Source organism: Dendropsophus ebraccatus, chromosome 6 (assembly GCF_027789765.1).
Source record: "Dendropsophus ebraccatus isolate aDenEbr1 chromosome 6, aDenEbr1.pat, whole genome shotgun sequence".
Taxonomy (NCBI): domain Eukaryota; kingdom Metazoa; phylum Chordata; class Amphibia; order Anura; family Hylidae; genus Dendropsophus; species Dendropsophus ebraccatus.
In genome coordinates this window covers 53,046,468-53,067,139 of record NC_091459.1, presented here as the reverse complement: position 1 = coordinate 53,067,139, position 20,672 = coordinate 53,046,468, and the positions used below count along the sequence as shown (strand labels likewise).

The 20,672-nt window shown below is 43.5% G+C and overlaps 1 protein-coding gene across 1 annotated transcript in view; it reads left to right on the top strand.

Moving 5' to 3' along the window:
- The window catches only part of HBS1L (HBS1 like translational GTPase), an 89,839-nt gene that overhangs the window by 52,219 nt on the left and 16,948 nt on the right, over positions 1–20,672 (top strand). Inside the window, exons 13-14 of the mRNA XM_069974983.1 lie at positions 4,293–4,397; positions 9,752–9,842. Of these exons, the coding sequence (XP_069831084.1) occupies positions 4,293–4,397; positions 9,752–9,842 (196 nt within the window). The remainder of the gene's footprint in view (positions 1–4,292; positions 4,398–9,751; positions 9,843–20,672) is intronic.

Here is a 20,672-nt window from a genome sequence, read left to right as displayed (position 1 = left end):
TCACATAGATCGTGTTCATATAGAAAAACTACTCTGTCTTGGCCACCTACATACAGTAAAATAGGATACAAACAGTATTAACCTTTATTCCAGTGCACAGCAACCCACATTGATGACCTAGATATAACATTCAATAGCTCCGATCAGCGGCACTCACCACCAGGGCCGCCATCAGGAATTTCGGGGCCCCATACAACCAAAGTGTCTGGGCCCCCCACATTAATAAAAAAAAAAAAAATTGTGTGTTTGCCCCACGCCTTGCTGGGAGGTATAATTTGGTTCAGATCAATTCTAGAGAACTGGCTCATATTCCCCATTTTCCCCAGTGGCTTAAAATGTAACCTCTGTTATACAGTTATAGAATTGTAGAAATTAAATGTGAACAAGGTGCAATTCAAATAGACACTTACTTGTATAGCTGCCTCTTGTGCTCTGTATGCAGTGCATTATATTCACCCCTGCAACGTACAATTTATAGCGTGTCTACAAGCCCAGCGGGGCTCATTATGATGGAGACTAAAACTTATACAAGAGTGGGGTAGGGGTTCCCCTGTATTCAGAATGCTGTTGAGTACTAGGCAATGCCCCGTTTGGGGTTATTGAATTTCGAGGGTCTGGGGGGCTGTGTGATTTGTATATGTTCACCAATATCCCCCCCGGTATGCTCACTAACATAGAATATGTTGATAAGGCTAATATAATGAGGCTGTTCCATGTTAGTGAGCATATACAAATCATCCCCCCCCCAGGCAGACTAGTTTAGCTCACCCAAGCCAGTGATAGCGAATACATGGCGGTGAGAACGCTTTCTAGGAGATCCTGTTTGTGCAGCAGAGGTGTCTTTATCCTGCTCTGCATAGACCCTCGAAATTCAATAATCCCAGACGGGGCATTGCCTAGCACTCAACAGCATTCTGAATACAGGGGAACCCCTACCCCACTCTTGTATAAGTTTTAGTCTCCATCATAATGAGCCCCGCTGGGCTTGTAGACACGCTATAAATTGTACGTTGCAAGGGTGAATATAATGCACTGCATACAGAGCACAAGAGGCAGCTATACAAGTAAGTGTCTATTTGAATTGCACCTTGTTCACATTTAATTTCTACAATTCTATAACTGTATAACAGAGGTTACATTTTAAGCCACTGGGGAAAATGGGGTATATGAGCCAGTTCTCTAGAATTGATCTCACACACAGACACCAGCACACATGTATACACACATACAGACACCAGCACACCAGGGCACGATGAAGTTTGAACTTCTGCAACCTGGAGAAATCACCTGATATCACCTGCAGTCCTATGTAAAACCACATAACACAGTGGTATCTCTGAGTACAGATAATGTAGTAGATTTCACCTGCAGTCCTATGTAACAGCACAGATAACACAGTGATACCTCTGAGTATAGATCATGTAGTAGATGTCACCTGCAGTCCTATGTAACAGCACAGATAACACAGTGATATCCCTCTGAGTACAGATAATGTAGATGTCACCTGCAGTCCTATGTAACACCACAGATAACACAGTGATATCTCTGAGTACAGATAATGTAGTAGTCACCTGCAGTCCTATGTAACACCACAGATAACACAGTGATATCTCTTGAGTACAGATAATGTAGTAGCTGTCACCTGCAGTCCTATGTAACACTACAGATAACACAGTGATATCTCTGAGTACAGATAATGTAGTAGTCACCTGCAGTCCTATGTAACACAACAGATAACACAGTGATATCTCTGAGTACAGATAATGTAGTAGCTGTCACCTCGGGGCGCCCCTACTAAATGATGTTCTACAAAATAAGAAAAGTGTCATACAGTGACTCACAGGTGACGTCTTCTTTGATCTGAGGCGTCACTTTCCCTTTTCCTCTCCATCCGGCCCAGACCTCCATGATGATTCCTTCCAGATACGTTTCATCCCCTTAGAACCTGCGAGACAAACAATTTAGGCTCCGCACATTTCTAGCAACTTCCTTTCCTTTCTCCCCCCTGTAGGCTCCCATAGTAACTGCGCTGTGTGGGATGTCCCCTGTATGTAGGATCCCCTGCTGTGCCCCCTGTATGTAGGATTCCCAGCTGTGCCCCCATGAGCTAATAATGCCCCTAGAGGTGGCCCCCATGAACTAATAATGCCCCCAGAGGTACCCCCATGCACTAATAATGCCCCCAGAGATGCCCCCATGAGTTAATAATGCCCCCAGAGGTGCCCCCATATACTAATAATGCCCCCAGAGGTTCCCCCATGAGCTAATAATGCCCCCAGAGGTGGCCCCATATACTAATAATGCCCCCAGAGGTGGCCCCATATACTAATAATGCCCCCAGAGGTGGCCCCATATACTAATAATGCCCCCAGAGGTGGCCCCATATACTAATAATGCCCCCAGAGGTGGCCCCATATACTAATAATGCCCCCAGAGGTGCCCCCATATACTAATAATGCCCCCAGAGGTGCCCCCATATACTAATAATGCCCCCAAAGGTGCCCCCATATACTAATAATGCCCCCAAAGGTGCCCCCATGAACTAATAATGCCCCCAGAGGTGCCCCCATGAACTAATAATGCCCCCAGAGGTGCCCCCCATATACTAATAATGCCCCCAGAGGTTCCCCCATGAGCTAATAATGCCCCCAGAGGTGCGCCCATACACTAATAATGCCCCCAGAGGTGCGCCCATACACTAATAATGCCCCCAGAGGTGCCCCCATATACTAATAATGCCCCCAGAGGTGCCCCCATATACTAATAATGCCCCCAGAGGTGCCCCCATATACTAATAATGTCCCCAGAGGTGCCCCCATACACCAATAATGCCCCCAGAGGTGCCCCCATACACCAATAATGCCCCCAGAGGTGCCCCCATATACCAATAATGCCCCCAGAGGCGCCCCCATATACTAATAATGCCCCCAGAGGTGCCCCCATACACCAATAATGCCCCCAGAGGTGGCCCCATATACTAATAATGCCCCCAGAGGTGCCCCCATACACCAATAATGCCCCCAGAGGTGCCCCCATACACCAATAATGCCCCCAGAGGTGCCCCCGTAGCCAATAATGCCCCCAGAGGTGCCCCCGTAGACCAATAATGCCCCCAGAGGTGCCCCCATACACTAATAATGCCCCCAGAGGTGCCCCATATACTAATAATGCCCCCAGAGGTGCCCCCATATACTAATAATGTCCCCAGAGGTGCCCCCATACACCAATAATGCCCCCAGAGGTGCCCCCATACACTAATAATGCCCCCAGAGGTGCCCCCGTAGACCAATAATGCCCCCAGAGGTGCCCCCATACACTAATAATGCCTCCAGAGGTGCCCCCATATACTAATAATGCCCCCAGAGGTGCCCCCATATACTAATAACGCCCCCAGAGGTGCCCCCATGGACTAATAATGCCCCCAGAGGTGCCCCCATACACTAATAATGCCCCCAGAGGTGCCCCCATACACTAATAATGCCCCCAGAGGTGCCCCCATACACTAATAATGCCCCCAGAGGTGCCCCTAAAAAAAACAAACATCCTACTCACCTAATCCGCGCTGTGCAGGCAGCAGCTCTTCCTCCTCCTCTTCGGGCTCCATCTTGCGAGCCGCAGGGACGGGACTTCCGGCAGACGTGATGACGTCACATCATCATGCCTGCCGGAGGAGCACATGACCACGGCCCGGCCTCCCATAGGCTGCTGGTATGAAGTGCCGGCAGCCTATGGGAGAGAATACAGGAGGAGGACGCTGACAGGTCCTTCTCCTGTATTCTGATCGCTTTAATGTTCCGCCCGCTGTGCGGGCGGAACATTAAAGCGATCAGTGCATCCCGAGAAGCTGCGTGGCCGCAGCTTTTCGGGATGCTCAAAAACAGTTGGCAAGGGGGGCCGTGCGGGCCCCCCTAGTGTAGCGGTCGGGGGCCGGCGGGCCCGCCGGGCCCCCTACCGTGTCTCTTAGGGTCCGGGCCCCATACGGCAGTACCACTTGTACTGCCCTATCGGCGGCCGTGCTCACCACTGTAGGGAAAACATTCCCTTTATTCTTATATCAAGCGGTATACACAGGATACAGACACGAGACATAGGCCATTGACGAATATTGGCGGCAGAAAAAGCCCCCCCCCCCCCCCATTTAGTCTGTCCTATTAGTATTTCCTTTTTTATCATCTTAGGATCGATATATATGTTTATCCCAGGCAGGTTTACACTCAGTTAGTGTAAATATACCTACCACATCTGCTGGAAGTTTGTTTCAAGCATCTACTACTCTTTTTTTTTTTGTGCAGATCAAGGTTCTGGATTTTGTGTGACTGGCAAGATAGAAGCTGGGTATGTCCAGAGTGGAGACCGCTTACTAGCTTTGCCCCCTAATGAATCCTGTACAGTAAAAGGTAAGTGGATAGATGTTGCTGAAGTCTGCTATCGAAGGATGCCCTATTTCACTTCTCACAGCATCTGTTTTGGGACAACTTCTGAAAGCCCTTTCTGCAGCTGAAACTGGAACGTGCTGTCAAACTGATACTGACTGTTGAATAATTTATCCAGAATCTTGAAACGAATCTCCTCACAGGTGACTGTGTCTGAACGTTTCTGGGGTTGCGTGTCTGTGAGACTTTTTTTTCTCTTGATGCTTGAGCTTGATTCTTCTTTTTCTCACGCCACCATATGATTCCCACATTGTTCTATTAGTCATCTTGTTTATACACTGTTGCTTAGCTTGGTACCCCTTTACATCACACTCTGTTAGGACTAGTGAGAGGGGTTATGTTTTTGCTTTAACGTCCTAAAAATAAAATGTATATACTTGTATGAAATCATTTCGAAAGTCTGATGTCTCTTGTTGCCTCGGCTATATAAATGCAAGCTTATCAGACTGAAGTGTACCTGTCGTGAAAATTTATATTAAAGAAATCAGCTGGGGTTGTGATTGCAAGCAGTTTTGCTAAATACTCACTTTATTTATTTTCAACGTTTTCTATGTTTATATCAACATTATATATTTTGCCAACTGTGGTCCTATACCGATATTTGGTCTTTTCTCTGTTCACAAAAAGAGACCAAACACTGGAAGTCCCAGACCCTTGCACCCTCACACAAGGAAAGACACCTGTTCATCATGCAGGTTGTATATCAGCTGAGGGCAATTAACTTAATATAATTAGTAGGATTCTGTACTTCTGAATGTGGACACACAGAAGCTGTACACATGTGCAGTTAAAGGACAACTCCGGCAGTCTTTTCATTGGCTGGAGTGCATCACATCACAATCGGGGCTGAGCAGGCTGAAAGCCATGTGATGCGCTCCAGCCAATGAAAAGACTGCTGGGGCGCAAGTGCACCAGAAGCCTTTTCCTCTTCCATTCACTTTAGCAGAACACGCGAGGAGGACCTGGCCCGAAGCCCCGCTCCCTGCTCTGTCGACATCGGGAGAAGAGGACGGGTTCGAAAATTATTGGGTATGTTTAATTTATTTAAAGGGGAACTCCAACTCCACTCCCACTGCTCTCCCACCTTAGGAGACAAATATTCCATGCCTCTGTCTCCCATTGTGTGTGTTTGCTGAGCACAGGCTGATGATGCAGACAGGGGGCAGGGTGTGATCTCACAGGAGGCTTGCCTGGATGTGGGTGAAGGGGGGCAGATAGCTCTTCACACACATTACAAAGTTATATAACTTTGTAATGTGTGTTAAATAAGCTAAAAAAGAAAATTACCGGAGTTGTCCTTTAACACCTAGTGGCCATATGTGTGACATTGCTTTATATATAGCAAACTTAAAAATAAGTAAAGTGAGTATATTGCAAAACTGCAAAGCCCCAGTTTTTTAAAATGGAAAAAATTGTGACAGTCCCTCTTTAAGTGTGCATTCTACAGCTAAATAAAAAGAAAGAAATAAAGATGTGAATTTATGAGACTGCTTTTCCTGGAAGGGCAGGAACTTGTCTTTTTAGTGTAGACCAGAGTGAAAATAGTCTCATGTTCCTATGTAAAGAGATTGCAGTTGCTTCTTCTCTGTAAAACCTTACAGAGAATCCATCATAGAGGGAAGCACTGCAGTGATTATTTAGTATGTACTGCTGGAGCTCCTGCTGGAACAGAGACTGCAGTCTGGAGGACACTTCTGCATCATCGTGTCCACGTGAATGCATTGTTTAAGGTCCTTTATAAATTTTACACTATGTAATTCTGTGGACAAGAACATGGATAGATGTGCAAGCTGCACAACCCAGTTTGGCTTTGGGCCACACCAGGAAGAAGAGTCTAAGTGCCCTCTAGATCTCCACCCTTTATACCGCTCCAGGATGGAGAAGCTGCACTTTTGCATTTAGAGAACACCAGGTACCAGATGTGATAACAGGCCAAATGAAGGATGTAGTCAGTAAGCAGGTTTGTTAATGAGAGAATCCGGATGGTACCACGGGTGAAGCAGCAGTGTAGTCAATCGGGTGCTGGATCTGGGCAGGTGGCTTCAGGTGCAGGTCAGACAGTCTAAGGCAGCAACAGAAGAGGCAAATAGTACAGAAAGGGTCAGGCAGGCAAAAGTAATTCAATTACACTCGAGTCCATCCAAACTCACGGCAGTTTGTTTGCCAGTGACTGAAGAAGTTTAATACAGCGCTAAGGCTGCCTGGAAAAAATGGATACAGCCATAGGCCATAGTCTGTATCCATGTATTCCAGAACTCCCTTGGGCTGCATCCAACAGCTTCAGCTACCGGTAATCAAATGCAGAGAGTTCGGGTTTGGACGAAACCGAACGTACTCGCAGTTGGCTCATCTCTAATGGTGTCATGACACACCCACAGCTATGTTTTGGAGATCTTCCTTTTTTCAGGATGCAATTGAAGTTGCTAAATACTGGATTGTAATAGGAAATTACATTAGTATATGTAAAAGGTGCAGATAAATGCCATCCAAGTGCTTCTTTTTGGTTTTCATGGTTAAATGCAAAGATCAGATTATCTTTAGACTCTCTGTTCACTTTCCTGGTGGCTTGTAAGAGAGAACTTAGAAGGGGTCCTTGGATTTTTGGCACCACCGTGTACAGAATCAGAAATCAAACTGTGTAGTACAAATGTCTAACCTCGAAAGAAAAAGTGCACAGTTACTGCACACAGCACTCTACCCCAATAGTACTATTTTGCCATATACATCAGTTTGCATTGGTACCATTTTGGGGTACATTTTGATCCTTTCCTTCTCAGTTTTGGGAAAATGGACATAGTCTTTACTACGTAGAATAAATAATGTGATAATCTGATGGGGTGTAATGGGAGTACATACATGGCAGACCTAAGGCAGGCACCTGTCAGGCAGGTACCGGCCAATACGGTTATCTCAGGGAGAATTAAAGCTGAAAGCAGGTTATCATGGGATCATGTTTCATGCAATGTATGTTAGACACAAGTTCTGTTCTTACAGAGTGGCTCTCTGTTTTGGCACTTAATGTCTGACTGCATCAATAGGACAGGATTTGTAGTCTTGAGACAATCCCTTTCAGTAGGTTTATCATAAGAGTAGCATAAACTAGGGACAGAGTAGCTGAGCAGAATGATGTATCACTTTGTTTTATGCGGCTGATTCTGAAATATCCTCCTGAATATTGAGGACTCTGAGTCCATTATGTGCCACAGTAGTCCTGATTATTCATGTACACCAGCTTCCTCTGCCCTTCCTCTGTGGCATGAAGCCCATTCTCAGACATATCGGGAGAACAACTGGACAAAATGATGTAAGTAGTATACCGAGCTGGTCAGCATTTCTGTCACTAGTCATCATTCAAGGCAACATACACCTAATGACAGAATCTCAAATTTGGCAATGCCCAGTGAGTGTGTGGGCGATAATGATTGCATCCACTTCCCTGGTCCATCACTACCGCCCACATTTCGCTGCTTCCAGGGTTCTGAGGGTGATATAACAGACCCACTTAGTCAGTCAGTAGTAAAGGTGGGACCTAGCTGTAGCTGCTTCAGTGGCTGAGCAGGGATGCTGCATCACATCTCAGACCTGTGGAAGAAGCGGCCTGACACAGGTGACCAGAGCAGCAGAATGCAAGCGGCAATATTTTTTTAGTGTTGCTTTACTTTTTTTTTTCTTATACATTCATAGAGAGGTATAGAAAATGTAGAAGTGCTTTGTAAAGTCCAGGGGGTCTATGTTAGAAATATGTTATGTGCATTTAGCGCCCTCTAGTGAAAACCTGTGTAACAGCAGTTAGAACTGCAGTCTTGCTTTTGAACATATATTTTATCTCATTTAAACATTACTCTCGATCATATTATTAAACCCATGAAGGATACTGCTGATCTCTGACGGCCCATACCAGTTTCATGCGATTAGAGATTTATTGCGTAATAAAGTTTTGATTTATATAGTTAGTGTATCAATTTCTAACTATTTCTGAGTAGAAATGAGCAAAATTCGAGCACATTCAAAACCCGAACTTTCTGCATTTGATTACCGGTGGCTGTAGAAAATGGATGCAGTACTAAGGCTGCCTGGAAACCTGAAAGCCATAGGCTGTACCCATGTTTTCCAGGACTCCCTAGGGCTTAATCCTACCACTTTAGCTGATGGTAATCAAATGCAGAGAGTTCACTTTCAGAAGAACCCAAACATGCTCAAAGTTTGACACAGGTATATGGCCCATTAAGTGCATGCCATTTTTTTATGGGATGTGCACCTATTACCTTTTAGATATTTTTTGGATTGTTTTTCATCTTCTGGGTAGAAAACTAGCAGATATCCTAAAAAGTTGCAGTATATTAGAATGTTTGCAGGAGTAATCCCACGAATCCAGGAGACTGAAACAGTTCTCTTTCTGTAATACTGTCAGTCTTAGTCACCCAATAATTCTATGTAGGTTTTGGGTTTGTGATATAAGACTGAAATGAAAACCCAATAAATCATCCAGTACAGTGGTCCCTCTATTCTTGAACTTAATAGTTTCTGGAAGGCAGTTTTGAGAACCAAGCAATGTTTTCTTCTAGGAAATAATTATTGGTAGGTGCTGGGACCAATTAAACACATTTACATTAACTAGAGATCTCAGCTATAGCATTGAAAAGCAATCAGCATTGTGCTGTACTATATGTTAGGACTCTAGTGCTAATGTCACCTACAATCCATGCCTGGAAAAATGACACTTCAGACCCACTTCAGTGGGTGGGGAGACACACAAGGGGGGCAGGAGGAGTCAGGATACCAGGAAGAGGAGGAAGGGGCAGACAAGCGGCACAGGAATATGTGCATCACTGTTGATGAACTTACTTGCTGAATGTTCAGGTTCGGAAACGTTCGTCCGAGGCCGAACAATCGGGAAGTTAACCCATCTCTAACTTGGGACCTTAAAACATTAGACATTATGTGTGTGAGTTCTGAATGTAATTTTCATTTGAACATAGAAGCATTTGAAAACCATGGTGCCACTGTATTTGTATTCTGAATGTGGTCGGTGATAAAGGGGAACTTGTTGCATGATATTTGTTGCACTACGAACAGATGAGAATTGCCCTGGACCCAGAACACAGGGCTCTATTGTCAGATGGGTACTGAATATAAGAGGTAATAACAATGTGAACCCCTGTCTCTGATGGCCCATAGTTAAAGCCACAAGTATTATCTATACTCTGGCCCTATTTGTAACTGAAAAGCCATGACTGAGTCATGTATCGCAATTGACGCAGAGAAAAGGTTCTGTTTCTTGCATCCAGCTATAACGTTGTGATCTTACTCATTTCCAGGAATCACATTACATGATGAAGCAGTTGATTGGGCCGCCGCCGGAGATCATGTTAGTCTCACTTTGACCGGTGTGGATATCATCAAAATCAAGTAAGTGCTCATCAATCAGTGTCTGACTCAGCAGCAGTTTCGGGACACTGCGAGCAGGGCGTAGCCTCCGAGAGTTACGTGGTTTTATTTTTAGACAGAATTGACTGTTACTTGAAATTTTTGTCAATTATTAATGAAACCGGGTCTGAAACTTAATCTCCCGTAAACAGGAACATATTACTCTGCAGTTTGTAACTTCTTTATAGCGTCTGTTCTCAGCCAAAAAGACTTCAGTTGTCACCACATTGCAACCTTTGCAGAACTCTGGGTGTGGCTCCTCTCCCTTGTAGTCTTTTACTCACGTTAGTGGTTTATTCATTTGCATAGTGGTTACCGGGTTATTGGACATTGATTTTGGGATTGTCTTGTGGCCAAGTAGTGTTTTGTCTGCATGCTAGACGTTGATGTCACGTTTAATACTTATATGCACAGACAATTGATCCACGCGGATGTGTAACAATACGTAGAGCAATTAACTACAGAGTGGTATTTCAATAAAATATAACCTTTAATAGATATGCATTATAATGGATAAGAATACACACAAATAGTGCATCCTCCACAGACAAACTACAACAAAACCCAGGTGGCCACAAGTAGACAAGTCTCCATATAGTATTGCACATGCCCCAATGTAAACAAAAGGAATAGCAATCTTACCACCTCAGTTGTCTGTTAGTGAGGACACTTCTTTTTAATTACATTTGTTTGGGTCCTGTGTATGAGGGGTAGTTGTAAATATTGCAATAGGCGAGAGCAGCAATCCCTAGGTGTCCCTGAGGTCTGTGCACCAAACTATCCCTGCTCACTTAGGAAGCTGTCAGGGTGAATGCTCTAATAAGGGCTGCCCATGCTACCCCTAGTCAAGGGGCCCTACACTCACCCTTGCAATGCCTCCTACGCGTTTCATCCAATAGAACTCGTCAAGGAGGAGGAATAATGGTGCTGGCGTGTTGGGCGCAATATCCAACTGGTCCAAATTACGTGTCAGCAGTGTCTGAGACAGGAAACAGGAGTGATAGGTCTTCATAGCATACAGCGTGTGGCTGATCAGATTTGGTGCAACATTTGCATTATTATTCATCTCCCCTGATGAGTAAAGAAAATAAAGATGCCTCCTAGGTATCCCCTATCCACAAGATAAGTGATAACTACCTGATCAGTACAGATTTGACCACTGCAAATCCAAACATTTGTATTACTGAACACTGATAAAAATTCTAGGAACACATTGAGGTGTATGAACCCAGTCTTACATGCTACACTACAAAATACAGGCATTTCAGGAAGTGTATATCATATGTCAAGCCCCTAACCACAGCAGTTGGTGGCATTCCTTGAAGTGGCAAGCAGTTTTCTTAGTAGAAACCCATGCCATCACTAATAAGGAAATATATTTGTATAACGGATGCATTTTTTAATTTCTTCTGTTAATAGAATAGAATGAGCAAACTTGGTATTAAAGGGGTTATCCACCCAATTATGAGCATGCTGCTTTCTGCTGAAGACACAGAAAACTATGTGTAAGCTGTTCACTCTGTCTCTGTGCTGATCTCCCTCCTTCCCCCTCCCTTCCGAGACGGCTCATATATACAGTGTCCCTTACCGTCTCTGCGCACTCTGAAGCGGGGAGAGTTAATCACAGTGAGGTCACCAGCAACTTGACCTCAGCTTAAAGGGGTTATCTAGTGCTACCAAAACATGGCCACTTTTCCCCCCTCTTTTGTCTCCAGTTCAGGTGTGGTTTGCAGTTAAGCTTCATTTACTTTATTTGAACTGAGTTTCAAACCCGATGTTCAAACGCCATGTTTTGTAGCACTGGATAACTCTTCTAAAGGGGAACACCAGATAAGAAAAACTTGTTTTCTATTAAAAGTACTTTAAAAGTTGATGTATATGACTTGTCTATACAATGTATTACTGTATCTGTACAGTTCTGCCACACTGGTAGCTGGAAGTGAAAAAAATGACCTCTGTGCCAATTCACATGGTCTCCTGCTCCTGCTGCTAGGGGGGCTAGGGGACAAATCTTACATGCCTCTGTCTCACATTGTGTGTTTTTGCTTATGATGTAGACAGGGGGCAGGGCGGGATGTCAGAGGAGGCTTGGCTTGATAACCCAATCCCCTGAGCGATTCACCATCTCTGTCCGGCCAGAAGTAGCTGCTGCACTAATTTTACTGATTGTAATGGGTGGGGGCTGTGATGATCACATGAGGGAAAGCATTGCATTCTGAGAAATGCCAAACCAGGAAGAACAGAAACACAAAACAGAGCAAACCCCCGCCCCAAACAAATGGATTTTTGGTAGTTTCAAACCTGGGATAGACAGGTAAGTAATGCGTTATGCTTCTGCAGAAGTTTCATTTTTTTTTTAAGCTTCATGGCGTGCTGAGTGAAGAGACAAGCGGCCAGGGCCACCGTTTACGTGAGATCAGGGTAGAGACAGAGAGAACAGCTTGCACACAGTGTTCTGTGTCTACAGAATGCAGCAGCTCAGAACGGAAGAAAGGAAACTAAAAAGATCATAAGAAGGATGAAACAAATTGTTAGTCTACAGGAGGGAGGGATGATTCAGCATGTAATTTACTTGAGTGGAGTACCCCTTTAAGCCAGCTATACTTAAAGGGTGCCTGTCATGATGTTTCCTCACCCGATCGTCGTGGATTTGCTTGTGCCACTGGAACTTTGGGTAACTATAGATAGGACTATGCTGCGTCGGTTCAGTGTCCCACTATGCGTTTCTTTTTTTTCTTTCTTAGACCTAGACAAAAGTGTTTCTCTGCAGTGTCACAGTTAGGACAGTAAGCTGCTGTACCTTATTCCAACCACTAGGTGTCACACACCTTGACCGCACAGCTGCAGACAAACTAGGTTCCGCTACACACCTCCCCCTATAGCAAGCACTTCCTTTAGTTTTACTTAGTGCCTGGCTTCAGGCCGGATGGGACATGCTAACCTGTTCTTAGAGTCTAGTTCCAGACAGTGAGGTGAGTAGGAGGATTACTACATAACACTATAGAGACATTTCATAGAGACATTTCACCACAACCCGGCAGAGTACTCACGAATTAGACAAAGGGCCGGAATGGGGGAACCATGAGAGCGGACGCATGAGACGTGAGCGCTCGTAGCTCCTGCCCCCATCCATCACATGCTTCCGGACGTCGGGTAACCGCGCGCTAGGCTCCGGCAATGAGATGTGCTACCTTCGGTGAAGCTACCAGAGAGACCCGATGAGCTGGGAGAACGTGAGACAACTGAGTAGCAGAATCGTGGCTACTTGTGAAAGCTGTGAAAGCGGCGGAGATACAGTGGCTGGACGCTGTCTGAGTTGAAGTGCCGAGTCCTGAATGCTGTGTGCCGGGGAAGTGCATTGTGCACACTTAATGGAGGTGCAGTGTTGAAGGGAATCTTGTATGTAACAGTGGCTGAGGAAGAGAGCCGAGTCAGCTGCTGAGGAGCCTGCTACCCTGTGAAGACGGGTGAGATCGTTCTGAATAGTGTACTACTGAAGCTATGTGAAGCACTATTTAACTGTATGGCACTGTGTGTGCTTTGAGCTCTAGCAAAAGTCTTGATCTAATCTACATCGGTACTGGTGTTTGGAACCCTAGTAAGAGACTTGATTTAATCCACATTAGTACTGTATATTTAGAGCCCTAGTAAGAGACTCAATTGAAATCACATTAATGCTGTGTGCTTGGAGCCCCTAGCAAGAGACTTGATCTAACCTACATTAACATTGTGTATTCGGAGCCCTAGTAAGAGACTTGATCTAACCCACACTAACATTGTGTACTTGGAGTCCTGGCAAGAGACTTGATTTAATCCACATTAACGCTGTGTAGTTGGAGCCCTAGCAAGAGACTTGACTTAATCTATATTAACGCTGTGTACTTGGAGCCCTAGCAAGAGACTTGATCCAATCCATATTAACATTGTGTGCTTGGAACCTTAGCAAGAGACTTGATCTAGTTCACATTAACATTGTATACCTGGAGCCCTAGCAAGAGACTTGATTTAATCGACATTAACGCTGTGTACTTGGAGCCCTAGCAAGATATTTGATTTAATCCATATTAATATTGTATGCTTGAAACCTTAGCAAGAGACTTGATCTAGTTCACATTAACATTGTATACCTGGAGCCCTAGCAAGAGACTTGATTTAATCCACATTAACGCTGTGTACTTGGAGCCCTAGCAAGATATTTGATTTAATCCATATTAATATTGTATGCTTGAAACCTTAGCAAGAGACTTGATCTAGTTCACACTAACATTGTATACCTGGAGCCCTAGCAGGAGACGTGATCTAATCCACATTAACATTTTATGCTTGGAGCCCTAGCAAGAGGCTTGATCTAATCCACATCAATACTGTGCATTTGGAGCCCTAAATCTAATCCATATTGGCACTGTGTGCCTGAAGCCCTAACAAGAGACTTGGTCCAATCTGTACTAACACTGTGTACTTGGAGCCCTAACAAGAGACTTGAATTAATCTACACTAACATTTTTCTTCTCCCTTTTTTTTTTTTTTTTTAATAAACTAGCGCCGGTACTTACTGGAATTGATCTTCTCTTTTCTTTCTTTGCTGGTTGTACCTTGTGATAGTACTGTGACTGTATTGTGATTGTAAGCTATAGCTGTATACTGGTGCAGGGGAGCCGATAAGTGAGATGCTGCAAAAAAGAAACCTGAAGAGCAGCAAACTCGTAAATCAGGGGGTCCGGCTAGTAGTAGTCTATTAGGGCCCAAGGGTCCAGGTCAAAAAATTTAGAAATTTTTACAAACGCCTGCAAGTGCAGATAGGAGGAGGAGCTTGCTTAGTGACTCTGTAATTGCACATCCCCCCTTAGATGAGTCTGGACAAACATCAGAGGGAATGGAGGAGGAAGAGAACAGGGGGGCGGTTGCCTCAATGCATAAGACTCAGGACACAGAGTTATTGGGAAAGATGTTCGATATGATACAGAAGTTGGATAATTCGCTAACAGAGGTTCTGACGCAGATGGGATCCATTAAGGCAGAGGTTCTGTTTGTTCGGAATGACCTAGGTAAAATGAATGAAAAAATGAACGAAATTGAAGGCAGAGTAGTTTCTGTGAAAAATTTGCAGATTTCTTGTTTGGAGGAAGTGAAAGAGTTGAAACAAAAGGTTGAACATACTCAGAAAAAATTGGTAGAGATTGAGGACAGAGATAGGCGCTCCAATGTGAAGCTGGTTGGTTTCCCCGAAGGGAGCGAGGGTCAAGACTGCACGCAATTCATCTATGATTGGTTGGTTGGGACATATGGTACGGAAAACTTGTCCAAATACTTTGGAATTGAGCGGGCTCACAGAGTACCAATGAAAGGGGGGGGGGCTCCAGGAGCTCACCCTAGACCAATTCTGGCTAAGGTTTTCTTCTACAAGGATAGAGACACTCTGTTGGATCTTAATAGAAAGCATAGCGAAAGAATGTACAATAACAATCGAATAAGTATGTATCCAGATTTCTCCTACGACACACATAAAAAGAAGACGAGCTTCATAGGGGTAAAAAAAAGACTGTTGGCAGCGGGGATTAAGTATGCCCTATTATTCCCAGCACGACTTAGAGATATACTCTGATACCACATTTTTTTTGATGATGTTGCTGAGGCTTCCCGGTGGATGGAGCTGAAGGGAATTTGATATATTAGTTGCCCGATGTAAAATGATGTTTTTTTTTCTTTTCCTTTTTCTTTATTATAGTGAAGTATTGTGGTGGTGAGGGGGGAGGGGGATGGTTAGGTTAGAGACTGCGTAAATGCTATGTAGTCGGTCAAATGGGTGGGGGGGTAAGAGGGTGGTCGGGGGGAGGGAGGGAGTGGTTGGTATTCCCCCTTCCCCCCCCCCCCCCCTTCTCTTTCTCTCTCTCTCCTCTCTTTCTCTCTCCTCCTCTTCCCTCTTCTCCTCTTGTCCTCTTGTGGATCCTCCTTTGCTCTGGCTTCCTACATATTTGTGCTCCCGTATATTACTTTCTTTGAACAATGACAGAGACCCTTAGAATTGTTTCTTGGAATATACGGGGGCTGTCTGATAGAATTAAGAGGGCTGCAGTATTTAGTGCTCTCAACCATTATTTGCCAGCAATTATTTTATTGCAGGAAACTCATCTAGTCTCGGAAACACTAGAAAAGGTAAAAAAGAGATGGATAGCGGAGAATTATCACTCTCTACCTTTTCTTCTTACTCTAGAGGGGTTAGTATCCTGTTCCATAGGTCTCTTAAAGTAGAAATAATTAATTCACATATAGATAAACTGGGAAGGTTTGTTATAGTTCATATGCGGTGTGAGGGCATAGAGATGGTGTTGGCGGCTGTGTACTTCCCTCCCCCCCTTCTCCTCCAGGATGTTTATAGAGAGAGATACTCATATGCATAAAATGGCAAGATGCTCCAAATATATCATAGGAGATTTTAATGAAGTGTTTTTGGACTCTCTAGATAGATATAGACTGGATGGGAGGTTGGGGAGTCAGGGAAATACACAGCTTTACAAAATGACAAGAGAACTGGGCTGGAGAGACTTATGGAGGGAGGTAAACGGAGACAGTCAAGAGTATTCTTGTGTTAATAAATCCCATAAGATGATGTCTTGTATAGACCTAGCGCTGGGTACAGATGATAGTGTGTCCTTAGTGAAGAGGATAAAAATTGGAAGGCGAGGACTGTCAGATCATGCCCCGTTAATACTTGAATTGTATAAGAGTGAATGTATAATCTGTAAACCCATAAGAATTAATGCATTTTGGTTGAATTTAATTCAGATAGATTTAGAAGATGAAAATAAGTTTTTTCTTTGAGATTAATAAAGGCACTGCATGCTTAAGTATTGTTTGGGATGCGTTTAAGGCGACTTTACGAGGCACACTACATCATAAAATATCATTGTGCAAAAAAGGCGCAAAGAGAAGAGGAACTATACGATGCGGTTAAAAGCTTTGAGGCAAGATATAGGGAGGTACCAACAGAGGATAACTGGAAAAAATGGATACAGGAAGGAGAGAAACTAGATGAAGCGCTAGCTCTTAAAGTAGAAATTAGAGATCAGTTTTGGAAAGCTAAAAATGGTATAGAAAGCGAGGGGCCGGGGAGGCTCTTGTCCCGTGTAATTAGTCATCAACAGAGTAATAAGGGGATTGTGGCTATAAAGAGTGGAGATTAAGATAGTTACATCCACTAAGGAAATATTAGAGGTGTTTAAGAACTATTATGAAGCACTATACTCATCAGAATTGAAGTGTGGGTGTGAGGCTATAGGTGATTTTTTACAGAGAGTTTCGATTCCTAGACTTACAGATGAACAGATGAGGGACCTGGAGAAACCTTATCCTTGATTAATTCGGATGTCAAGGTTCTCGCTACAGTTCTGGCAAAACGGTTGGCTGGGGTTATGACATCGTTGGTGCATAGGGACCAATCGGGCTTCATACAGGAGAGGGGAGTATATTCTAGTATACGTAGAGTATATTCTAATATACAGGAGGTCAGGGGCAACTCTGGAGGCAGGGCGTTGGTTTCACTTGACGCGATCAATCTGTGGATTGTCATGGAGCGTATGGGATTTGGCCCGAGTTTTATGCAATGGATACGGATTTTATATGCGGCCCCCAAGGCTCGTGTTCTTGTTAATTCTGTTTTGTCTGAAGCTTTTTGTTTGACGAGAGGTACGAGACGGGAGTGCCCTCTGTCCCCACTCCTGTTTAACTTAGCAGTAGAGCCTTTGGCCATTATGATTAGGGATGACGTAGATATAGGGGGCTTTGTATATCCTGATAGAATCGAGAAGATATCGCTATTTGCTGATGACCTTCTGCTTTTTCTTTCTGATATAAAAACTTCGGTCCCAAAGCTGATGCAACTTATAGATGCATTTGGGGATCACTCAGGTTTTGCTATTAATTGGACTAAATCGTCGTTAATGTTATTTCATGAAAGTGACCGTGGCGATTTTGGACTATTAAGAGTATGTACTCCAGGGGAGTCAATTAGATATTTGGGGATAGAGCTCTCGGTCGAAATAGAAAAATTTATTGGCCTCAATGTGATACCGCTCGTTTCCAAAATCAAAAAGAAAATCCAAATATGGAATAAACTTCCGATTGGCATGGCTGCTCTGATGAGTATTATCAAAATGACCATACTACCTCAAGTCCTTTTTGTGTTAGCAAATTGCCCCGTGTGGATAACAAAAAAATGTTTTCGTTATATAATTACTCTATGTAATATGCTTATATGGAAGAATAAGAATGTGAGAATTAGATATGACACGTTGATCCAAGATAGGAATAAGGGTGGCTTTAAACTACCAGACTATGAGCTTTATTTTCTAGCTGCCCAAATGATGTATATTGTAAACTGGAAGGTGTACGACTCCACGGGGACGTGGGAGCGACAGGTGAATCAATTCCATCCAGATCTCCCGACTTTGCTAGAGGCGGATAAGATTGGTAATAAAAGTAACCCTATAGATTATATGATAAAAAAAAAGTATGGTATAGTGTTAAAAGGAAGCTAGAGCTTAAAGGGATTAAATCATATTACACTGTTATGGAAAAACTCACAAATTAAAGAACTAAACAAAATAGACGATCCTATATTTTGGGTAAAGAAGGGAATTCATAAGATAGATCACTTAGTAGATAAGGGGAGTAGTAATATTAAGAAGTTTGAGTTTGCAAAAAGAATTTGGAGTTAGTTATAGAGAGCATTTTAGATATATGCAAATTAGGCATGGATTTATGGCAACACAGGATAAAGATATATTTAATACACAGGATCACATTATATTTCAACCACAAATAATGCACGCTAAGAAAGGACTTATAGGGAAAATATATAAACTTATTGTACAGAGAACTAAATATAGAGTAAATGCACACTATAAAATAAAATGGGAAGAGGATCTTGGGTTACAAAACATAGATTGGTCTGCAGTTTTCGAAGAGGCAAAGGATTACAGTCCCCGTCTTAATCATACGGTCTCGCAGCTAGCTATAATCTATAGGACACACTATACTCCTTTGAAACTAGCAAAAATGAAGATCAGAAATTCAGATGTATGCACTAGATGTTTAGGAGCAAGGGGAGATTTGATACATATGCTGTGGAGATGCCCCAAACTTTTTAGATACTGGCGAGATGTAATAACAGAACTAGAAAAACTTAGTAGGATCAAAATTTATTTTGAACCTCTGTTGTATATTGGGGATTTTCACAGATGTAAGATGCCCTGTACATATAAAAAATATGCTTGCTAGAACCTTATTTGCAGCTAGAAATTGTATTTTAAGCCAGTGGATACAACCTCGGCCATCAGAGATTTCTAGCTGGAAAAAAGCTGTAAATAATATAATAGTGATGCAGTATATAAGAGCTAAGAAAAGCAATAAGATCCAGTTGTTTAAGAAAACATGGAAGATGTGGCCATTGGGAAGTAAGTTGGGAATAACTGATGGAGGGGGGAGAGAGGGGAGGATAGAAGTGAGAGAGAGGTTTAGGCTTTATTTTTGTTTTGGATAAAATAACTTTTATTTTTTTTTACTTTCTATATATTTGTAATGTTTACTATTAAGGGTGGGCAAGAGATTATGTATAATTATGAATTTTTTTTTTTTTTTTTTTTTTGGGGGGGGGGGGGGGGGGGGGGGTAATACATCTATGAGAGATTGTGACCGGTGGAGTGCTTGAGGGACACCTGTGTTTTGTGATAAGATATTGGTGTTAGTCCTGGGGGTGACCGTGCGGGGGGGCCGCTTGCGCCCGTCCGGGGGGGGGGCGTGCCCTGGGTTCGGGCTGAGACGACTAGGTATGAAATGCTCTGTGGGTTTATTTTTTCCTTTTTTTTCCCCCTTTTTTTTGTGTTCTATATATATATATATATATGAGGACATAAATGAAGCTAATTATTTAAAATAGAGGGAAGAAGATGATACTCTTTTTTTTGTTTCTCTAGCCTCAGGTGGACCTTATCCAGGGGCAGCCCCAGTGTGGGGTGTGTATGGAATCTGCCTTCCAGGGTGTCAGATTAGATCATAATATATGGTTGTTTGCCATCAGGAGAGAGCAGAATAAGCGTGTAACCTCCACAGTGGTACTGGAGAGGGTTTGCGCAGTGTTAAAAACTGGGGTGAATTTGCTGTGTGTTGGGAATCCATCTGAGGAAGGTGGGCGACTGACGCTGGCGAATATACCGACTGTGAGATGGGGGGCTGCCGTGGCCTGGTCTGCTGAAGAGAGGTGAAATGTATTAATAGTTATATTATAAAAATACAAGAGGGGGTGTCTTTTCTTTTTTTTCTTTTTTCCCTTTTCTTTCTTTCTATTACTTTATTTTATTATTTACTTATCTATTTATTTTTTTTATTTTTTTTGGAGTGGTTTGTTTGGTCTGGCCTGGGGCGCGTCCCGCAAGCGGGTTGGGGGGGGGGGGGGGTTGTCGGAGACCCTGCACGGATAGAATAAATTAGTTACTCAAATAAGTTAGGGGGAGGTGGAAGTGCGAGTCAGAGTTGAAGCACCTCGTAATACGAGAACTATTGGAGGATGTCCCGCGGGATCGACTCTATGGGAAAAGGAGGGTTTGTATTGGCCCATGGATTCAATTGGAAGATATTCTTTGGGGGGATGGGGTGTGTGTGTGGGGTGGGGGGGGGGGGGGGAAGACAAGAGGCCCTTCTATCCCGGCCCTGGCGCCTTCTACTGTTTAACTTCTATCAACTCACTTATTTGTAGGTTCCTAATACTGTTGTTGATTTCTTTTTGCACTAAGTACCTAAGCACTGTTACTGTTATTA